Consider the following 22,143-nt stretch of genomic DNA (forward strand, 5'->3'; position numbering starts at 1 on the left):
AACTCTGTTCTTTTAAGTCTTCTTTACTAACTTTTCTCATATTGCTTACCTTATTTTAAAGAATATACATTTGCTCCTGGAAAAAAATACAGTAAATTATCTGTAACCAGATGTATGTATACATGGTGAGAAGTTTTGTAATGAAGACAACTAAAACATAATTTTTGTATCATTTTGTGTTGTGTAAGAAATATTCTATTGTTGGCTTTTTTTTTTTTTTTAAGTTTTATATATGTGCCATCTAGGTCAACACAAATTCTTATGTGGCAAGCTTATGGTAAATGATTAGCTTGTAAAGTATTTCTAAATATCTTGTTCCTGAAATGAAAGTCAGTGGCACATGGGAAGTAGGAGCTTAGGAAAAAATATGATGATTCAAAAGCGGTAAACTACCACTCTTGTCAAGTGGATATTAATGGATATTTTTAAGATGAAAAATATTAAAACTCACGAAAAACTAGAGTAAAAGTAACTTTGGTTCATTTAGGCCCTATCCAAAGGTTTCTGAAATTGATTGAAACACTTCTGACTGCTATGGGCAATATTTTTAGCTACCGGAAGAATGCAGGGAAGCAGAATGACTTGAACAAAGGACCTAAAAGAAGCAAATGTATCTGGAAAGCTCAAATCCTTATGCCACCTGTTTCTGGAAGCAGCCTAGTAGAAAACCCAGGCTTGCTCCTCTGTAAAGGACTATGTATGTGTACCACTTGTCCCTTTAGTAACCAAAATGCATAGGACTCAAATCTCTTCACTGCAACACCAGATAAGTAGATTTTATTCAAATTTGATTTTGAGACATGCTGAAAATTCTTGCCCAGGACACTTTTAAAAGCTAAGCAGACATTCATTGTGCACTGGTCCAGGACTTCCAGTTGCTTGCTTCTGCCCATCCTCTTGCAGGTTGGTTGCAGTGGAAGTCCTGATGGGGAGTTAGTAACCACAGGAGATCAATAAGCATCGTATGAGGTACATGCCTACCTTTTGTGTACCTTTCGGTTAGTATCAAAGGGCTCAATCTTTTCCTCATTGCAGTTAAGTAGAATCTGTAAGGCATATAAGTTAAAGGAATGTCCATCATTTTAGTTTTGATATATTAACTTATACTGTCAGTTATTTAGGTCATTCTTTTGTTTTTTTATGAGTTTAACAAATATGACTACAATTTTCATTTACAGTAATGTTTTCTACTTATTTTTATATTTTAAACAAGTTCATTGCTTGGATTTAATTACTTCCCTGTAATGACTGAAGCCCTGAATTGCACAAATGAGAAGCAGAAAATGCAAATATCTGTAAACAAAATGGATAAAACATGCACAAATAGAGCAAGGCCAAAAAATGGAGTGTTTTTTTTTCTTTTTCCTTTTTTTTTTAAACTACTGCAGATGAGCCTTGAGAAGAACAACCAGCATTGTTTTGGATGATATGTGGGGAATGGATAAAGTAAAAGGTCCCTCCGCTCTGTAGACAAACTTGTTTCTCAGATGTGAAAAATACATCACATATTAGTATTTAATATTCTCAGAGTGTTAGAATAATCCTCAGAATGGCTTGTTTCTAGAAGCTTTTATTAGCTAATGTTGTCTGGGCCAAATGTGCACACATGCAGTCAAAAGATGTGGCAGAAAACTCTGGTATTTCATGCCTTCTTATGTTTTTTTTCTCTAAAAAAAAGCACTTATTAATAAATGCTAAGAATCAGTATAGGTCAAATAATACTTAGCACTTACTGCAAATTGCTTTACCACACTTCATTCCTGTAGGAAAGAGACCAAAGGCTTTGACAGGCAAGCTCTGATGAATCTAGCTGTAGTGGCTTGAGACACAGCTATTCTCAGCTGTCTGCTCTTCCCTTCTGGTGAAGATAACCATCCCTAAAGCAGGTCATGTTGACCATGTGCCTGTGGTGTATGTAACTACTGAATCACAGTGACGCTTCCACTGTTTCTGCTAAATGTATGAATCTCACTTAAAGAATCGAGGAGACAGTGTCTTCAGCTCTTGCAATCAATTGTTTCTAGGGGAAGTCATGGAAGTAAATATTTTTGAACACAAGCTTTAGCACAACAGTTTCTTTTTAAGCTTTATTAGCATCATGACAAGTCATTGTAGTAGGGGTGAATGTATCTGTTTCATTTGGGAATGACAATTGCATTTAAAAATAGTTGAGTGGCACCTGGGAAGTCTGCCTCGGTTTTTAATTTCAGGATAATAATTGCAAAATTAATGGAAGATATGAACCTCAGGGGAGTGGTAGAAAGTAATACACTTACAGTAAATTTTGAATTAAAATTAAGAACCTGAAGAATGTGTGTGAACACATTCATAAATTTTACCTGATGTATTTATATATTTTCTATTGTCAGATGAAACAATCATCCTTGATAGGAAAACCAGAAAATTTGTATGTCATTGTTTTACTGACAACCGAAACCATATTCTTCCACTAAAATATAAAAAAATCACCAAACACCCTAGCAACTAATGCTTTAACAACTCCCAGTGAACCTGAAAACCCTAGTAACATACAAAACTTGCTTTAACACTGCTATGTTATTTTTTATAGCATGATATACTGAGATAATGACTTGGTGATTGTTAATAACAACACTGAATTGTCAGTTGTGCTGGATTGTGTTCTTCCTCCGCATTACTACTGTTAGAAGGCTGGTGCAGCCTGAGAGAGGAGGTGTAGATGTTCTGTCATTGCTTCTATTTTCTCTTTTAATATTTAGATCGTTGCACTTGGGAGCTTTGCTGAATGCACAATGTGTTTTTTGATAAAGGGTCCTAAATTAGATACTAATTTGTGTTGGTCCTTCATTTATGGTTGAAGACATTGATTTTTCCATGTTCAATACTGAACTTCCAACTGGAAGTTTCTCCCAGAGAACTGAAATTATGTCAAATGTCTCTAAAATATGCTGTGATGTTGTTATTAATATTCCCTAGAATGCTTGTAAATTGGGTTAAGGTGTAAATGCAGAAGTCAGATTTTTAAAGTACATTTCGCTTTTTTTTTTTTTAAAAAAAGGTTGTCACATATGCGAATGGGTTGTTTTTATTTTTGCATGAAAATGCCAGTGTATACACACTTACATTTTGTTTCTGAAATGTTTAAGTTGACATAATTAGGAAACATTAAAACTGGTTGAAATGAGACAGGGTGAGCTCTTCTTTCTTCACATTCGATTTTCAGCTCTCATGGTGAACTCAGAGCTTTTTTTATATGTGCTTATTTTAAACACTTGCCACTAAAAGACTGCAAAGGTAACAGGCTGCAAAGTGGTCGTAATTTGGTGTGATCTTTAACTTGGTTGAAATTTAGTTAGGCTTACAAATATTTATATAAAAGAGTCGTATGTAGTTTCTTGTCTATATTTCAGAAATACTGCTGTTGAAGTGATGATGGAATGATTTTTTGGATTAAGAAAGCATTACCGATCATAATAATGCATAGTGAATTGTAGCTGTAATAGCCACCTATAATTAAAATTTGAAATTCTCTCTTGATATCTGAACTCACTTGTTAGATATCTGCTGCTATTTCTAGATTTCCTGAGTGTGACATTACCTTTCTGCATGAAATGGATATTCATCAGTATCTTCACGTCACCTGAATAATAACCCTGAAGAAATACTGGTTTTTTTAAAACAAAGAAAATATTGTTCTTTAAAACAAATAATAAATCATTAGGGCACCCTGATTTGTCTGTTCTGCAGGATTTTGAGATTGCAATCGCTATTGTAGGATCATATATGCATGCAAGTGTTTGTTTTGGTGCACAAGCCATGCTCATGTTTTATGGTTTTGCTTGTCTGGAGGAAGCCTCAACACTGTTTCTTGCCCAGGACTGGGGAATTGTTAGAGCTGGTTCAGGTGCTAGCAATGCAACTGTGTCTCCGCAGCACGTTGTCCCCCGAGGGATTTTGCACCGGGTCCCCCCCTTAGCAGACAGTGTGCGTAAAATGCAGTTCCTCATTTCTCTCTAGTGTTGTGATGCTGTAGTGTTTGTAATCATGGAAATACGAGCTTTTTTTTTAGTATATAAATGGAGCAAGATTTTCTTGCAGTACCAATGTCAGCTTCTTTAAATGTCATTTTGTATGTTGAACACTTAAAACATTTTGAAACATCCGCTTAAGTCCCAACTGAGGAATAGTTTGTTATATATGAAGAGATTAAAAAGATAGAGTTGCTAATATAGATTAATTGCTCTGCTGCAAATAAAAATGACTTGTTTGAATTGATCTGTGCCACAGCAATCTCTTATGTAGAGAAAACTTGTGCATTTAAACATAGTTGGTTCTAAAAAGTACTCATGCTTTTTCTAAGACTGAAATTAATTCCCAAATTGTTAATTCTGTGAGGGACTGTAAAATGGTTGGAATTTATTAACCCATTGTCATTTATGCCAAACATATTTTAAAAACACCACTGTGCAGTATCAGGACAACACGCATTTATGTTTTCCACGTAATACTGCTTCATCAGGATTAGTAGGAAAGGCACCCTGGGCAGGTATTAGTCACTGTGGCTTTAATGGGAAAATACTGATAATTCACCTCCTTATTTTGCATGTCTAGAGCTTTACAGATATTCTCTTGTCTGAATTCATCAGTTCATCACATATTTTTGAACAACACTTAAGTTGTTTCCCCTTTGGTTCCAGGTTTTTTGTGCGGCATGCTGTAGCCTGAAGTGCAAGTTGCTGTACATGGATCGAAAGGAAGCTAGAGTGTGTGTAATCTGCCATTCAGTACTAATGAATGGTAAGTGGAAAGAGAATCTGAGATGCAGTGCTTCACTGGCTTTGTGTTGAGCTGCAGTGATGATATTTTAAAAAAAATCAAAATACTTAATTTGTATTGGTAAGTATGGTAAAACAGCAAAGGCCCTTGAGAGATCAGCATGGAAATTCCTAAACTAAATATGATTAACAGAAGGCAAAAACTGGTAAGGTTGCGATGAGTTTGGAAGCTTTAATTTGTGAGTGCTATACCAGGATTGCAGAAACTGTGATTTTTGGTGGTTTTTTTTTTTTTGTTTGTTTTTAATTCAGGAGCCTACTCTCTGTCCTTTGATGCCTGAGTGGGTAACCTGTTACACTTTTGTATGGGATGCCAAAGAGAAGAGCAATGCAGTTGTGCCTCTTCTAGATTATGTACTATAAGAAATTGGGAAAGTAGTATTTATTCACAAATTAATCCAACTCTTCTTCCTCCTTAACTCCTTGGTGCTAGAGTAGGAGGTCTTGTCTAAAAACCTATCCACAGATGCGGACAACTGAGTTTGGATTATTGCTTTGGGCACATTACTGGAGAGTCTGTCAAACCCAGGATGGTGCTGTGGCTAAAAGCCTGATGTGAACATGGGACATATGAGAGAGGTCACAAGTAGTTATGAAGTTAACAAGTAGAACAAACAAGAAGTTCTATTACCTCTGCTTGGTGTAAGGAAAGACTCTGGTTTTGACCAAAGGGCCATGGAATCTATTTCGCATTTTGTCCTTTATAGTATTAACACTTTAGATATGTGGTATAAATATGGGCAAACACAGAGTATTCTTCCCACTATATCTTGAGGCTTCCAAATATTTCAAGAACTTCCTGAGCTGGCAGTTACCTTTGGGTGATTATGCTGTCCGTTTGACTTATTTCCATGACACTGAGACAGCTGTTGGTGCAAGACTTGATGTTCAGTTTTTATGTCTTGAATTGAGAAGGTAAAAAAATTGGATTAGGTTGAGAGAGGATCCATGTGAGTGCTTAAATCATGAGAAAACCTGTCTCATCATGAGAAATTCCAGGCGCTCTGTCTTTGGTTTATTAATGGAAAGGTGAATAGGTGACTTGATCTCAGGGTATAAATATATATCTGGATAACTGAAACTTGATGACAGAAGTTATTTCAATTGTAGAGGAAGGTCTGACAGGCGCACTCTAACATGTAGTAGGTAGAATGAGAAGTTGGACAAATTCAGGTTCTAAATGCAAACTTTTAACCATTAGGATAACTAACTATCCTGATAACTATTGAACAGTTATCATGGAATCTCTATTGCTGCAAATGTTTAGTTAAACTTTGGAGACTTTGATAAAAGATTGCTGCTGTAGTTTTAACCAAGAATTAGTTAGGAAAATTCTGCTTCAGTGTTCAGACAAGGTAATTTTGATCATATCTTTACATGTTACTATATAGTAGATTATTTGGGCTGCTGTTTTCAGAAAGATCTGTTAATTTGTTGAGCATCTAACTAAACTTAGAAGCTTACAGCTTTATTTTTTCTCCAAAGAAGTTCAGTTTTATGCAGGTTTGGTTGAAAGTAACTGAGTGCTCAGTCTTGAGATGAACATCCAAAATTAGTAGACAGTTTCTGTTATTATACAGGAGTAATTTTTTTCTGTTTCAGAAAGATAATGATTAATCAGTGTGCAGTAGCAGGTTTTAATTATTAAGTCTTTACTGTAGGCCAAATGTGTAAGGTGACAGGAAATTGTAGGTTGTAATATCTAGAAATTAACACCAAATCCTGACGATGATGTTGAAGGGGTGCTAAAATATTACATTTTGAGATGGAGAAATTAGCACATTTCAAGGTGTACAAGAACCAGGAATTACACATACACCTGGCAAAAGACAGCTGGCTCCTTTTGGTGGTGAGTAGGATTTGTTTTCATCTGGGGGAAGGGAAGAGTCTGAAAATATTTCAGTTGAAACCAGAAGTGTTCTTCTAAAAAGGCATAATAAAATTGATCATATTATGATGATTTCCTTTTAAAAGCCTTTCTGTCCTGTTGCCAGGACGGATACGCATTAATGGCAGCGAACAGTGACACCACTGCTTGGTTTATTATAGGGAGAGTGCTGCTGGCATACTTAAGTGTACTTGCCCCAGGGTTCTCTGTTTCTATCCCTGCTGCAGTGCTTTGTGATGATGCTTTTGGTTACTGGTTAGTTAACCTGTAGCCTGATCATATCTGATCCCTCCTGATCCTTGCAGTTTCTTTGTCGGTACAGGTTGGTTTTTTTTTTTCCACTCACTGCAGCAGGTTACGCATTAATCTTTGCACAGTCTTGGAACCGGGGATAGGAATTGCACTTTAAAAGTAGTTATTTCATTTTGTTGCTCGGTATCTGGTTTGTGTTTCACTGGGGTGTGGGGGGAGGGTTGTATGTTTTCTGGCACTTTTCTGTGGCCAGGCTATGTGTTTAATAAGTTTCCAATGCTATTTTTACTGTATTTTCAATTGGTAGCTATGCTGAGTTGGCACTTCGCTTGCTTTAGAGAAGGCTTTAAAAATGTTCTTTTACCATGCTATGACTTTTCTAATAAAGGGATCCTAGAGATGTAACTTTTCTTTGTGCATTTTTAACACTTCCTTCTTTCAGGACTTATACTCTAAATGAATACAGAATTGCTGTTAAAAAAATACTTCCATTTAATTAATCTTCTCAAATGGAAATGTCAATACCTTTTCCACTGGCAGGCATTTCACCCTATTGGTTTTGCAGGTTGATGGGAGGAAGCAGGAAGGGTTTATGTTCTGTTGTGTTCTGTGTGGGTTTTTTTGGTCTTGTTATTTTCACCTTGGTTTTCTGACAATTCATAGCCAAAGGAACCCAAAAATGTACATGATTTAGTCAGGCTTCATAGCTGCTCTGAGAGCTTAGGTGGCATGATATTTATGCCTGACTAGAGGAATGCATTTATTTGTAACATACTAATATGGTTGAAGGTGCAAGCACACATACAAATTTTCTGGTACCTTGCATAGCTACAAACCTTCCTTACAGATGAAAAAGAAGTAGTACTGTGGAGATACAGTCTGTTTCACTAGCTAGAGGAAAGATTTCCCTGTGATGGATGTTGTTGACAAAGAAGTTTTATGTGTTATTGTTTGGGCAATTAAATTAAGGCTCAAGTCATGCCTTCAGAATTAATAGCATAAAGGGTTTTTTTATAGTTAAGAATATAAGTTGTTGATCTGTACTGTTCTGCCCTGGATATAAAGAAGTGTAAGGTGCTTTTTCTCATATACAAAAGATAAATCTGCTCAAGTGTCCTGTAGGTTATAAAACATTTGTAATAGGAATGTCCATCTGTCCATACAGTGTGATAAATATACATATATATATATATAGGAATTGAGTGTTTTCAGTTAAATCTTGGAAGAGCAAACAAAATTAAGCATGAGGAACTAAGCATCATTCAGGTCAAAGTGTATTGTTATAATTTTCAGAAAATATTTCTGTATGAACTGATATTTTTATTACACAGGACCAGTGCTGTTTCTCCTCCTGCTATGCATTTTCTTGCTTAATTACAGTCTCCTGGGCTTTTAAATAAAGTAAGAGAGATGGTCTTTGGAAGGTGGCAACGTCCATACCTACTGTAGCTGAGAACTTGAACACAGTGTTTTGGACTATTAGATACCTTCCTCTGTGCTCATGTTTCTTGTTCTTTGTTTGCTTTAGCTCAAGCCTGGGAGAACATGATGAGTGCCTCAAGCCAGAGTCCTAACCCTAACAATCCCGCTGAATACTGTTCTACTATCCCTCCTTTGCAGCAGGCTCAGGCCTCGGGCGCCCTGAGCTCCCCACCTCCCACTGTCATGGTACCTGTGGGAGTTTTAAAGCATCCTGGAGCAGAAGGTAAGAAAGAGTACTATTTTCTTTCAATTTACCTGTAGTAAGAATTTGGAAAGAATGCCTGCACTTCATCCATTCCAAATACTCTAGCTAATGCCAGTTGTGATATTCCTGCCCTCAGTAGGGATATCAGGTTTTTAAGGACAAGTAAACTTTTCTCAGCAGATGTGTTTATACATGATGCTGCCATAGGAAATGCACTAGATGATGTCTTAAGTAACCTTCCAGTCCACATTTCTCTATTTATTTTTTTTTTCAGTTTTGCTCTTCTGTACTCAAATTTTCCTGTCAATGTTGCAGTGAGATCTTAAATCCTATTTTTTTATGTTCTCTCTAGTGGTTCAACCTAGAGAACAAAGGCGTGTTTGGTTTGCTGATGGGATATTACCCAATGGAGAAGTTGCCGATGCAGCAAAACTGACAGTGGCTGGGACAACTTCCACAGGAACCTTAGCAGTGTCGCATGATCCATCAAAGCCTGTGACCAACAACACTTTATCAGCAGAAGTAAGGAAGCGTTACGCTATTCACCGCTCAAAATACCATGCTTGCTTTGGTCATGAGTAGTATATTAGCTTCTGTGCTGATTTCAGTAAGACTGATCTAGGAAATCTGTTGAGGCTTGTTTTAGTATGTTGTATAGCAAGTGTCCTCACTTATTTTAACGTTTGCAGAGTGCTGAAACAACCATATATTTTGAACTGAAATGAACTATTATGGGGCAGAGCACTAAGCAATGTTTGAAATCTGTGTGCTAGGTGGCTTCCAAGTGTTTGGCTGTACAGCCTGTGTATGAAGGATATTTGTGTAATGCGTGTTTTAAAAAGGCTGAGTTATGGTCAGTAAGGAGTTTGAAACAGTAAGATTGTCATAGCACAAAGCAGAAGAATACTTTGTTTGACACTTCTCATAAAATGATGTATGCAGGAAAGTGCAGATATAATCTAACAATATTAAATCCACCGTACCCCATGTGAGTGGAATTGAGAGTTTGCAAAAAGTTCAGATGGGCATAGGTACATTTGGATTTTCTAAAGAAATGGGTATGTGCGGTGCTAGAGAAGGGAGATGCGGTCTTTGTCTAAGCAGGCTTTTTAGTAATAGTCCACATGCAGGAGTCATCACATAATCATATATTGTTAAAGAGCCAAATTACTTGGTGCTTCTGGTTCTCCAGCAGATACAGACTCCTTCACCTACATCTAGTAATCTAGTCAGCCAGCTCTTACATTTTTATTATTATTACTTTTGTAATGTTGTCCTTTCTTCTTGTTTGCTTCTTGTAGACTGATAATGCTTCTATATTCTCGGGAAATATAACTCAGGTTGGCAGTCCTGTTGGCAGTGCAATGAATCTAATTCCTGAAGATGGTCTTCCTCCAATTCTCATCTCCACCGGAGTAAAAGGAGGTGAGGGTATAATTTGGCAGCTAGCTTTTAAGCTTACCAGTTGCAATTAACCTAATAGTTACTGTGTTTATTTTAAAAATAAGATGCTGGCAGTGTGCTGAATATTTGAAGAAATTCACAGTAAGTACTCGTGGCTAAATGTTGTGACACTCATTTGCACCATTGATCCTTAGGAAGAACCCCATCTTGCAGTGAAATTACTGTAAGAAGTAAAACACAAAGCAAAAAGAAAATTAACTTCAGTCCAGAAATATGTGCTAATTTCTTCACTAATCGGACTGTGGGGAATGTTTCACACAGAGATACATTTTAATTAGCCTTATGAATATTCATGCTTCCCTTCTCTGAAATTCTCTTGGAACATCTGCTCTGTCTGAGGCATCCCCAAGCACTGCATTCAACAGCACTATTGCACATCTTGGCCCACAGTGAAGCTTTTCATAATTGTGATGTCCCCTTCCAGAGTATCCAAATGGAGGAGGATTCAGAAAATTAAAAACTAATTTTTAAAAGATTAAAAAAATGTATATATTTGTTTGTCTGACAATTGCTTTCCACAGTTTGATTCATGACATCCTTTAATACATTCCTGGGATTAACTTATTTTTTCATCTTTGATTTTTTTATTCCTATTAAATATTTTGCTGATACAGTGCATTTCTAATGTTAAGCTGGAAGTGACCTTTTATTGTAGGATAGTGTCAAAACCAAAATGTGAGCAGCATTAAATTTCAAAACAGATCTGTTCCATCCTGTGTTAGCTGTTCATATGGGTGCCTGATTATTCAGTCTCCTCCACAAAAAAGGAGTGAAACTGCAGTATACTTTTCAGCTTTCATATAGATAATCTCACATAAATTGTATTTTGTATGCTAAGTTGATGTTGTTTCATATGCTGTCACATACTGGATTTTCTTTGCAGCATTTTACTTCTGATATTCTAATTCTATTTAAAAAGATTCCAAAAACATTTTTCATATTAGAAAGCAGAATTACCTTTTTTCCTACATAATTTTAGATGGAAAGGTAATACATTTCTTTCAAAATCTGCTTTCATCAGTGTAACTATTTTTTGTTAAAGCTTAAATGCAGAGTAGTTTAAAATCACGTGGATGAAAAATTTTAATTTGCTAGTCATCTGGGTCTAATCATAGAGGGACACTACAGACATCTTTGAATTTTCATGTTGGGATCCATTTTACACTGGATTTAGACCTTCTATGATTTATTAAAAAATGGTGTTTTATATAGTGTTCCCCTCTTTGTTATCTTCCTAGTAGCTAATGCACAGAAAGTGTAAGTTATGTGACATAGGGATAGACCATGTATTGGTGTTTGTAGTCCAGAACTGATGCTCTTGTGCTTTACTGTGATATAAATAACAATTGTTAACTTCTTTGCCATTTGGGATTTTAGCTGACACCATGACACATTTCTCAATTTGACTTCCATTTTCTCCTCCAGTTGATACCGAAAAAAAGCTGATTTATGAAACAAGCTGCACTTTTCTAAAGGATGTACAGGGGTTATGCACATAAATGCTATTAAAGTTTGAAAATACCTAGGAAAACAATCAAACCAGCAATACTTAAATAAATTTTTTTTTAAAAGTCAAAAAAGCAAAAAGCATCAGAATCGGGGACTTCACTGTGTGTTTACTTGTTTCTTTCATAGACTATGCTGTAGAAGAGAGACCTTCTCAGATCTCTGTCATGCAGCAGCTGGAGGATGGTGGCCCTGACCCTCTTGTATTTGTTTTAAATGCGAATTTGTTGTCCATGGTAAAAATAGTAAATTGTAAGTTTTTATTATTAAATAAAGCTCGGGGTATGAGAGGGGAAATGTTATCTATATTATTAGTAGGAACAGCAGCATTTTTATTTGGTAGGATAGTGTCTGAAAATGTGCATGGATTGAAAACTTTGTACTTAGCCATATTAAGTTAAATTACAAAAGGCTCTTTTCCAGTGATTAGACATCAGTACAGGTAATTTTGTGTAGAAAATATAAAGTAGACTAATAGAGCCTTCAGTCTCAGGTTTGGAGATCAGTGTCTCCTGTCCAACTTGGTAGAGCAAGGTATTTTATCACTCATTCTTCCTTTGGTTGCTTAACTCATTTCCCTGTCATCCCATTCTGGAAAAAGCAGATAGGATCCCATAGGAATACACAGGTTCCATTCCAGTGTGCACCTCCTCTATCCTTTTCTATACTCTGTGTGTGTGCATGTGCTGAGGGAGGGAGGAATGAACGGGGAGGCATACAGATGGCTTCTCATGTTAGTACCTCAGTTGATCTCTGCTGGATAAGAAAACATTATTTGAGAAATTGAGGACAGTTTAGCAGTAAAATGTTTTGATTCTGTGAAAAGTTCATACAATAAATTAAAATGTTGTTTATAAACCTTTCAGCAGCTGGTTAGATAGCAGTACAATTTTTTACATGTTGTTGTGGTTTAACCTCGTCGGCAACTGAGTACCACACAGCTGCTCGCTCACTCCTCCCTCCACCCCTGGTGGGATGGGGGAGAGAATTGGAAGAGTAGAAATGAGAAAAAACTCATGGGTTGAGATAAAAACAGTTTAACAATTGAAATAAAATAATAATAGCAATACTACTACTGCTAATAATAATAATGTAATAATAATAATAATACACAAAGCAAGTGATGCACAGTGCAATTGCTCACCACCCGCCAACCGATGCCCAGCCAGTCCCCGAGCAGTGGCCCCCCTGGCCAGCTTTCCCCAGTTTATGTACTGAGCATGACGTCACACGCTATGGAATGTTTCTTTGGCCAGTTTGGCTGTGCTCCCCTTCTAGCTTCTTGTGCACCCCCAAGCCTTCTCAGTCGGTAGAGCATGGGAAGCTAGAAAGCCCTTGACTAGTGTAAGCATTACCTAGCAACAACTAAAACATCGGTGTGTTATCAACATTATTCTCATCCTAAATCCAAACCACAGCACTGTACCAGCTACTAGGAAGGAAATTAACTCTATCCCTGCCGAAACCAGGACACATATATATAAAAATGTCATTAGTATGCATATATATACATATCAGACAAAAGATTTTATTTCAGTAACTTAGTATTCTCAACAAATGAATTGTGAAGCCTAGAGCATGTGTCATCAACATTCATGTGAAGCAGAACAACACAGTGACATCTCATGAAAACACCTGACATCCAGCTATCCATCTTAAGAGAGAGATTCACCATCTGAAACTGGTTTAGCTGTCAGGATCATGATACGCACAGCCAACAGCCTGGCCTTTTCCCAGGTTCCTTCACTCCCATTTAAAGCTTGTCCTTTAATTTAGATACAGAAACTGCTGAATGTCTGCTCTGTGGTGTTAATCCCAAGATGTGACTAGGAGCTGTAATGCTCTGCTTCTTCCTTAGCCGTAAACTGGGAATTATTGAGCTGCTTTTGTTTTGGATGTGCTTGCTTGCAAGGTAACAGATTTAGAACCTAATTTGTCTGTGTGGCAGATATTGCAACCAAACATGCTGTAAAACTGATTCTTGAAAGAGCTATCTTCCTGTAGTGAAATTTAGGCATATTTTATGAAATTCTGATCTTCTGTCCTGATACATGTTTTCCTCTCTGCAGATGTGAACAGGAAGTGCTGGTGTTTCACTACAAAAGGCATGCATGCAGTGGGGCAGTCAGAGATAGTAATTCTCTTGCAGTGTTTGCCTGATGAGAAATGTTTGCCTAAGGATATCTTTAACCATTTTGTGCAACTTTACCGGGATGCCTTAGCAGGTAGGAAGGCTCTCTATTAAAAATGGTTTGGATAGATGATCGTACTGGGTCAGATGATAATCACATTTTTGTCATTTAGCAAATGGCTATTTTTGTATAAAAAGAATATAAAAAGAGAGTAAGGATCAAAGCTGATGGGCTGGGTTGTTATTGGTTATTAGTATCCAGTGTTATATTCATCTCACCAAATAAAAGTATTAATGAGGTGCTGGTAACCTGTGGAGCTGCTCCAAAGATCCTCCAGCCTTCCTCTGGGTGCCAGCAGAACAAAGAAGTCTGGGCTATGAAGGCCATGCATAGGCTATTACAGCAGTGGAGCAGGAGGACTCTTGCCTGTGACAACTTTGTGTTCAGCAGCCATTGCTGACTGTCTGCTCTGGCTGCTTCTGCTAGGTGCTGGGGTAAGAATTTGAATATGGCTAACATATCTGAAATTAGTACTGTACTTCATTTAGCAGTAAGTGTAGTACAATACTCAGCAGAGCTCATGGGTACACTAATGACATTGCTGCTAATAATTTTGAAGTCAGGGTAGCTTTTTTAAAGATAAAGAAAGAAAATTTTGAGAATCCTTGTGGATAGTTTGTTAAATATCCCCAAACCAGGTAGTTCAGAAATTTGATTCCCACAGTGTGTGTGTCTATTGCCACATTATGGAGATATTATTTATATTATGAAGTAATACAAATATATATATGTGTGTGTGCCTGGAATGAATTGTAGGGCATTGCAGAAATTATCCCTGAATTTTGAATTTTAGTATCTCAATTGCAAGATTGTATTATGTAAACCTTTACCTATTTTACATTTGCTAAGTAAATGGGCTTCCACTTTTAGCTATAGTTGGACCTTAGAATTCAAAAATTATTGCATAAGGAAAAATGCAAGTATTTGGTTCCACTGATTAGAAAATAAAGCTAGTTTTCCAGAGGTGAAGTTGGATCACATTAAGGTTATATACTGAAAACACATTTATGACAGGTTCTGCATATCATTTGCAATGCCTTTGGAGTGACTGAATCCAACACTTTAATAAAATAATGAAAAAGATCTTTGTTTCCTAAAATGTCATGATACAGCAAAGGTCAGCTTGTCCAGAGAGGTTGCCGGGTTCAGAATGTACTATTATCACATGTCATAATGGATCTCGTGTACACTGGAAACAAATACCTTTCCAAACCTCACTTCATTTGCAATGCTTTATCTTCTAATTATGATGTTATTCAGAGGGAGATAGATATGAAAAATTGTGTGCATGCGTGTGTGTGTGTGTGTGTGTGTGTGTATTGCAGATATAAATCCAGCTTGGTGTGTATATTGCAAAGAAGTTCTGTATAATTACACTACAGGAATACATAATTTATAACTCCTACATAATGTATTTGGAATTCTTTTTTTAGTGCTCTAGTGGTAGTAATTTGATATCCTACAATTGCACTGGTGCAAAGAGCTGCTTACTATTGTACAATTCTTAGTCAGAAACCAAATTTCACTGTTTAAGAATTCCACTGTGTAATATTCTTTTGGTAGGATTTGCTCTGTGTTGTATTTAGACATGTAGTAGAAGTAGATAGACAACTTGAGTTGCTATATAACACCAAACCTCACTGAAGTTTTTGTAGAACATAGCACCTTGATAAATTCCCATAGCATTTTGTAATGCACTCTCTCAATATCCATCCTTTTTTCTTTCCAAGTCGCGTGTGTTTGAGAGGGAGAAGTATATGTTAGCATATGTGCAACTCTGGATGTTTTAAACGTTATTCAGCCAGAGAGACAGGATATGATGCTGTACGGGTTTCAGTTTGGTGGTTGTAATCCCTTGGAAGTGACTAGCTGTTTGCATGCTGTTGTAGATGGAGCCATGCTTCCAAAGTTGTTCATTTCAGAGGTACTGCACCTCTCCTGGTGGTTAGATGATAGACATTTAGAGTGAATGAGAATTCCCATTAGAAGTTAGAGACTATTTAAAACCCTGCCTCACAGTTCCATTTTTCGTTATGTAACATATTGGTTTAAATTTATTTTGCCATCAGGAAACTGAAATAAATTCTGTGGATGTTTTTTATTTATTTCCTTTAGTAAATGTTTTCTTAAAAACAGTCATAAAATAAAATGATGTAGTATTTTTTATGGACATAGAAACAAGAATTACGTTTAGGGATGTTGATTTTGTTTTGGAGTGATTTTGGATTTCTTGTTCTTGTTTTCAGCTGAAAAATACAGCATTCCCCTTTTGTTTATTTAATTAAAGCCCATATCTATAGCGATTTTTATTTTTGTGAGTCTCATTTATTTACTAGCTCTTCTTGCTCAAGTTTGAATTCTGTGTTCAAGCCTAGAAGCACAAAGTTATATGTACTCATGCCTATTCCCAGATGTTTCTGCTTTTCTCAGAGGATAGCTTGTTTCTTGAGGCCAAGTCCTGTCCTCTGTGCTAGGTATTGCTCTCAGCCGTTTGCAGAGTATGGTTCCAGCATGTGCAAGTAGTGCCTGCGAGCAGAGCCGAGGCCTCAGACCTGCAGGCAGGAGCACTTAGTCTGTACACTGAATTCTTTGCAGATTGTCCTTCGGCTTCATCTCCTATTTCAGCATGGATAAGATGTCTGCCTGGTGCAGCACTGCCCTAAACTTTAGATTAGTTTTCTTATGGGAAGTCTTCAACCTCAAGCTATGGTCTGGTGTTAGGACTTTATAACTGTAAAACAACAGAGAGATTTTGAAGGAAAAATGGCATTTTTCACTATAGGTTGTATGCATGTGAGTTATAATAAATTGTAAAGCTGTTAATTAAGGCAAGTATTAATTGCTGTTCACTTTCCATCACTTTATTTTCCTCAGGCCCCTCTGTCATCAAGCTCCCTGCTGTGTTGCTTTTCTTGTTGTAAAATTGAAAGCTAATGATTTCTGTTGTGGTTGTAGTAGTTGTACTGTTGTAGTAGTAATCCCATGATTATCCTTGTCTGTTGGCTATAAGCCTGGCAGGAGGTCTAGTGAATGGAAAACTGAGAACTTCTGTCCATCTGAATGGGTACTTTGAAGCAGTTGGATGTGTTAATATAGAGCTGCCAGCTATGCCCTAGTACATCAGCTCTTCGGTGGAATACAATAAATGCTACTGTTACTTTTATAGTGAAAATGCAAATTTGGCAACTGCTTGAAATGGCTTTGTGATTGCCTTGGTTTGGGGGACATTCCGGGTGAGGGTGGACCTATCCCAGTCACAGTTTTGTGTATTTTTAACCCCGCCTGGTTTTAATTAAATAAGGTGGTAGCTAATACAGAGTAGATCTATAAAGAAGCCCATGTAGATGTTCTGAACAGAGAACAGGTTAACTGAGGGAATAATACACCCCTGCAAGTGTAATGTGGAAAGATGGATACAGAATCAGACATCATATAAGGTGTGAGAGTGATTGTTTGGAAGACTGCCGCAGACTAGGCTGAGGAAGCTCTGGATGCTGGTAACGGCTACTCACAGTGAGAGTAAGTGAAGCATTATGTCCCTTGCCAATATGAACAAGTTCTTTCCAAATTACTTGCTGATGTGTTTCAATAAAAAGATGCTGAGTATGGTCAGAACTTTGAATGTTGAATTTCATATGTTTTTTCTCAATGCTGGCATCTGCTACAGTTGTGTTGTGCCATCAAGTGACATTCACGGTCTTGTCTCTTCTGTGTCTCTTTGTGGCTCTTGGTGTCATAGTGACTGGGTTTATATTGCTTTTCCAAAGAGTATGTGCTCTTTTCTTGAAGAAAATCCATCTGGCAGGATTGTTCCCAGGCAAATATTGCTTTGCATCTCTTGCCACAGAACTGGGTTGCTTGGGTTTTCAGGGTGCTGGCATGGTGTTTGGTACTTGGCAGTTCTTGGTTGTTACTCATGACAGTGGAATGAGGCTGGACAGATGCAGCTAACTTCCCCAAGCCACATGTATGCCGTCCCTGAGACTGGATGCTAATACCAGCTTTTTGACCTGGGATTAACCAAAAGATACAAAGCATACATTAGGAATTCAACCTCACTGTTTTTGGTAAAAGCGCCTAACTGGCTTCGCCACATATTGAGGGCAATAAACAAATGCAGGAATCTTTTTTTCTTTACCTTTCCTGGTATAAACTATTTTATTTGAATCCAGAAGGGATTGCCAAACTGATATGCAAGGTACATTGTTCATCAGAGGAAGATACCTAAGTGAAGAATACAAAACAGCATGGATCATGACTGAAGAGAAAGTCACATCAGTGGATAAAAAAGCATGTTTTCTTAAAGGACTTTATAGAGCTGCTTAGGATTTAAAGTCAAGGGTAACCCAGCATAACTGAGAAGAGAATAAGTACTGACCTCCTGCAGAGCTGCTTTAGATGCGTGGTGCACACTTAAGGCACTTCCTAAATAATGTCAATTGTCTGATGTCAGGTGCTGGAACTTAATATAGGGAAAGGCACCTTTCTGTTCACTCTGAGATTACCTCTTTAGAAAGGAAGTTGTGATATTTTGTAAACTAAATTACATGCTTTTGAGAAGGATAGCTTTTTTTGAAGGTTTTTCTGACAGCTACACTTTCTCTACAAGCTTTTGAAACACAGTTCTATGCTTAAAATGTGTAATGGTGCAGTGGGTGGGGTTTGACCATGTCAAGCTGGTAATAGCAGCTTATCAGTGGGGCCTTGACTTGGAACCACCTTCAAAGATGTGACAGGAAAGGCTGACAACCCCTGGTCAGTGCAGAAATGTTTGTGGGACAAGCCCAAAGCCCAAAGAGGCTTTTTGACTTGGGTTTGCTGGTTGGAAAGGGCACTAGAGAGGTGTGTAGGAAAACACTTGCTTGATTCTTCCCATGCTCTCCACACAGCAGGCTCTTGCATGCTCTTATAAATAATGCATTGCAGCACAACTACCTAATCCCAATACTTTGTTCTCTTAATAGCGGTAACCTATTGGAGCTTGTACTGTGCAAGCTGCTTGTGTCAAAAGGAGTAATTTATAACGCTGTGGCTTATGGTAGCAAAGTGCTGAACAGCTGAGTTGCAGATTCCACTCTGAGGGTTTTTTTCATGTTTCTGTTGGCTGAAAAAATTCTTGTTAAGGCATCCCAAGCATGTGAGCCTTGAAGCTCCATCTCCTGAAACGGAAAAAATAAGTAGTCGTCCCCTTCTGCTGCAGCACTTAGCATCAGTCACAACTGGAAATGTCTGATTGCTTTGTCATCCCAGTGGGCAGTACCACACATCTCAGAACTATACGGGATTGTACAGCTTCACTTTGCCTAGCCTCTTTCACACAGAAAATACTTCAGAAAAGGGTGCAGAATTCAATTCAGTTTAGCAGTTCATACACTTCATACATTTTAAGGTTAGAAAGGATTATTATGGTCATGTTGTTGGAACTGAGAACCTCACCAAGTAATTTTACTATCAGGCCTATAGCTTCTATTTGGGTAAGAACAGAAAGGAAGGGAAAAAAGTATAAATGAAGAAGAGGAGATCAGTGAGGGTAGGTGGGAACTGCAAAAGCAAACGAGTGGAGTTGAGATAGAAAGGTGCCAGCAGCTATTTTAGATAAGTGAAAATCTTTTTCGTGAACACTGATTGGTATATTGGTTTGCACTCACTAGCAAGATGCCTGAGTTGGTGCATTAGCAGTGTATTCACGGAGCAGGCAATAGTGTCACAGCACAGGCTGACAGAGAAATGCATTTGCACATGGGCAGGATTAATGATTTTCAGCAGCTGACAAAATTTGATGTGGCTCTATTAATCATGCTAGTCCTTCAGTTTGACCAGTAGCTACTTTTCATCAAGTATGCTCTGCTGAGCATTACAGAAGTTGTAGCCACTACAATAGTTCTGGAATTTGATCTGGGTTGGTGGTGTCAGCTCTGGCTTGTGTGTATCTGTAAAATTAAAAATGCAAAGTAGCATGGCCACATCTCCAGAGTGAGGGCAGGAATAGCTGTATTATTCTCATGCTGGCGCTGGCTTCATGGAGGGTTGCTACAACTTGGGACTTTCATAGAGGTTCAGTGTAGAGGACAGACTTGAAAGGACTCGTTGGTTAACGTTTCCTTTGCTGGCCAAAACTATATCTACTGTATTTATTTTTCTTGCATTTGTAAATGCTTGTGTATGATTTTTAGGCTGTTTTTGCAGTATAAGAATAGAGAAAGCTTAACTTGAAGATCATACTTGTATTACTGAGGATGTCAAAGTTGCACTTTTGTGATTCATATTTTTACTTACTTAAAACCTAGTGTTTGTGTGTCTGTGTGTGTCTCCTGTGTGTAAATGGGAGAAACCCTCCAGTTATTGTCCAGTTGATGTGCACGTTGGAGACAACAAGGATTACTGCCTTGAGTTCAAATACAAACACTCCATTATGAGGTGGTGGAGAAAGAGCAGAAACTCCTACTTAGCAGTCTCTCTGTCTGCAGGTGGGAAAGCCTGGGATTACTGCAGAAGCCCAGGAGGTCTGCATGAGTGCCTTAAACCCAAGCGATTCCTCATAAGTGGTGTGATCAACCACACCATGCTCTCTGAAATTACTTGTGTTTTTCTTTGAGAGCAAATCAGCGCTATTAATATTCACGTCTTCCTATGGAGAATTGTGATCAGCTGTTCTGTACATTATTTGCATGCTGTTGTTGTCATTTGATAAAAGGAATCACACCATGGTTCTTTGCGTCAATGTTGAATGCTATGTTGGATGCTATAATAATCTAATCAACATTCAGATTCATTCAGCCATTCCAGTGTAAACATTTTTGGAAATTAAGAGCATCAAAGAATAAAAATGTGAGTAAAAATTAGTGATGTTTCTCCCCTGTGTCTCTCTCAGTTGCATTTTACATTAAGCATGCTAATTAAATAAACACTCTTTTGTGTAATTCTTAAAAAGACCCAGATCTTTACTATGTGTCTGAGCAGGCACCCCAGTGGTTTGCCTGAATGGAGGGACAACCAACCAGTGGGCATTAATCGTTTGACCAGGTGCATATCTCTCCTTTAATCGCAGATGGGTCTAAAAGTTTAGTTCAGTCAACGAGCAGCTTCTGCATTGGAAACCCCTTGAATATCTGGAAGACACTGAAAACAGGCTTTCTTTGGGTGCTTTTGTAGTGCTAGGGGGAGGTTGCAGGTACCACCTCCTTAGCAGCAATACTGGCCTGAGCTATCCTTCCTCTTTCCTGGCTATCCCCGGGATGCATCATCCCCTCCATTACACTGACTCAACTACTCGAAACAGGCAGATCTCCATGAAACAAACAGGCAGATCACAGAAATGGTTGAGGCTGGTGTCCCTTCCTGCTCCCCCAGGAGAGGTGGTAGGTCTGTGGTTGTACGTACTGTCCTGGTAACACTTGCAGGCATGGCTTAGTCAGTCAGGTGCAGAAATGAAGGTATGTGTGCATGTTCCTACAAAACTGACTTCCTACCAGTGATAGTCACTGAGTACGTGTATCACCAAAGGTGGATCAACCAGAGATTGATGGCTTTGGTGGCTCTAGTCTAGAGCAGTTATTCCGTAACAGGTTATGCACTTTTGCACCGGAGGTAACCTGAGCAGGTAACCTGAGTGTGCAGCAAATCATTGTTTCTTGTGTGATTAATAGATGTTAGTGCTTCAGGAAGCAAAGTGAGTTTAATAGGGATTTTTTTTCCCTTCTAAAAAACTCTAAATTCTTGATATAGCTCTCAATCTAGTGAAGTAATGAGCATTTTTGTTCATAGGTAATGTTGTTGGCAACCTGGGACACTCCTTTTTCAGCCAGAGCTTCCTTGGAAGCAAAGAACATGGAGGGTTCTTGTACGTTGCAGCTACGTATCAGTCCCTGCAAGACTTGGTGCTCCCAACCCCACCGTACTTGTTTGGCATCCTCATTCAGAAATGGGAGACTCCCTGGGCTAAAGTGTTCCCCATTCGGCTGATGTTGAGACTTGGAGCTGAATACAGACGTAAGTAACATGCATTCTTTTAGCTGCAGTTACTTCTGCAGGATAATATATTCCGGTTTAGAGCACACACACAGAGCCCTAAATTGTTACCTGTCAAAGCCACACAAGCTTAAACAGGCAAGTAAAAATTATGTTTTATACCCGCATTGCATCCAATTAACAGCACAGCAGTACTGAGGTTGTGATATGACCCACAGCCTTTTTACAACTGTACTAGTTGATCAGGGAGATTTTTGTGGAGACAAATCTAGTTCTGCGCAGCTGTTTGTAGTTCACTTAGTGACCTGAAATAGGGTTATGTGCAGAACAAGTCTGATTTAGCTGGTGGTAGTTAGGACAAGGGAGAGCCTT

The 22,143-nt window shown here is 38.0% G+C and overlaps 1 protein-coding gene across 1 annotated transcript in view; it reads left to right on the plus strand.

The window, feature by feature from the left end:
• The window catches only part of ZFYVE9 (zinc finger, FYVE domain containing 9), a 47,120-nt gene that overhangs the window by 9,574 nt on the left and 15,403 nt on the right, over nucleotides 1-22,143 (plus strand). The window contains exons 4-10 of the mRNA XM_009320181.1: nucleotides 4,677-4,776; nucleotides 8,483-8,659; nucleotides 8,994-9,163; nucleotides 9,943-10,066; nucleotides 11,741-11,863; nucleotides 13,681-13,836; nucleotides 21,568-21,792. Coding sequence (XP_009318456.1) covers nucleotides 4,677-4,776; nucleotides 8,483-8,659; nucleotides 8,994-9,163; nucleotides 9,943-10,066; nucleotides 11,741-11,863; nucleotides 13,681-13,836; nucleotides 21,568-21,792 — 1,075 coding nt within the window. The remainder of the gene's footprint in view (nucleotides 1-4,676; nucleotides 4,777-8,482; nucleotides 8,660-8,993; nucleotides 9,164-9,942; nucleotides 10,067-11,740; nucleotides 11,864-13,680; nucleotides 13,837-21,567; nucleotides 21,793-22,143) is intronic.

This window comes from Pygoscelis adeliae, unplaced genomic scaffold, assembly GCF_000699105.1.
Source record: "Pygoscelis adeliae isolate BGI_AS28 unplaced genomic scaffold, ASM69910v1 Scaffold393, whole genome shotgun sequence".
In the NCBI taxonomy this organism is placed as follows: Eukaryota; Metazoa; Chordata; class Aves; order Sphenisciformes; family Spheniscidae; genus Pygoscelis; species Pygoscelis adeliae.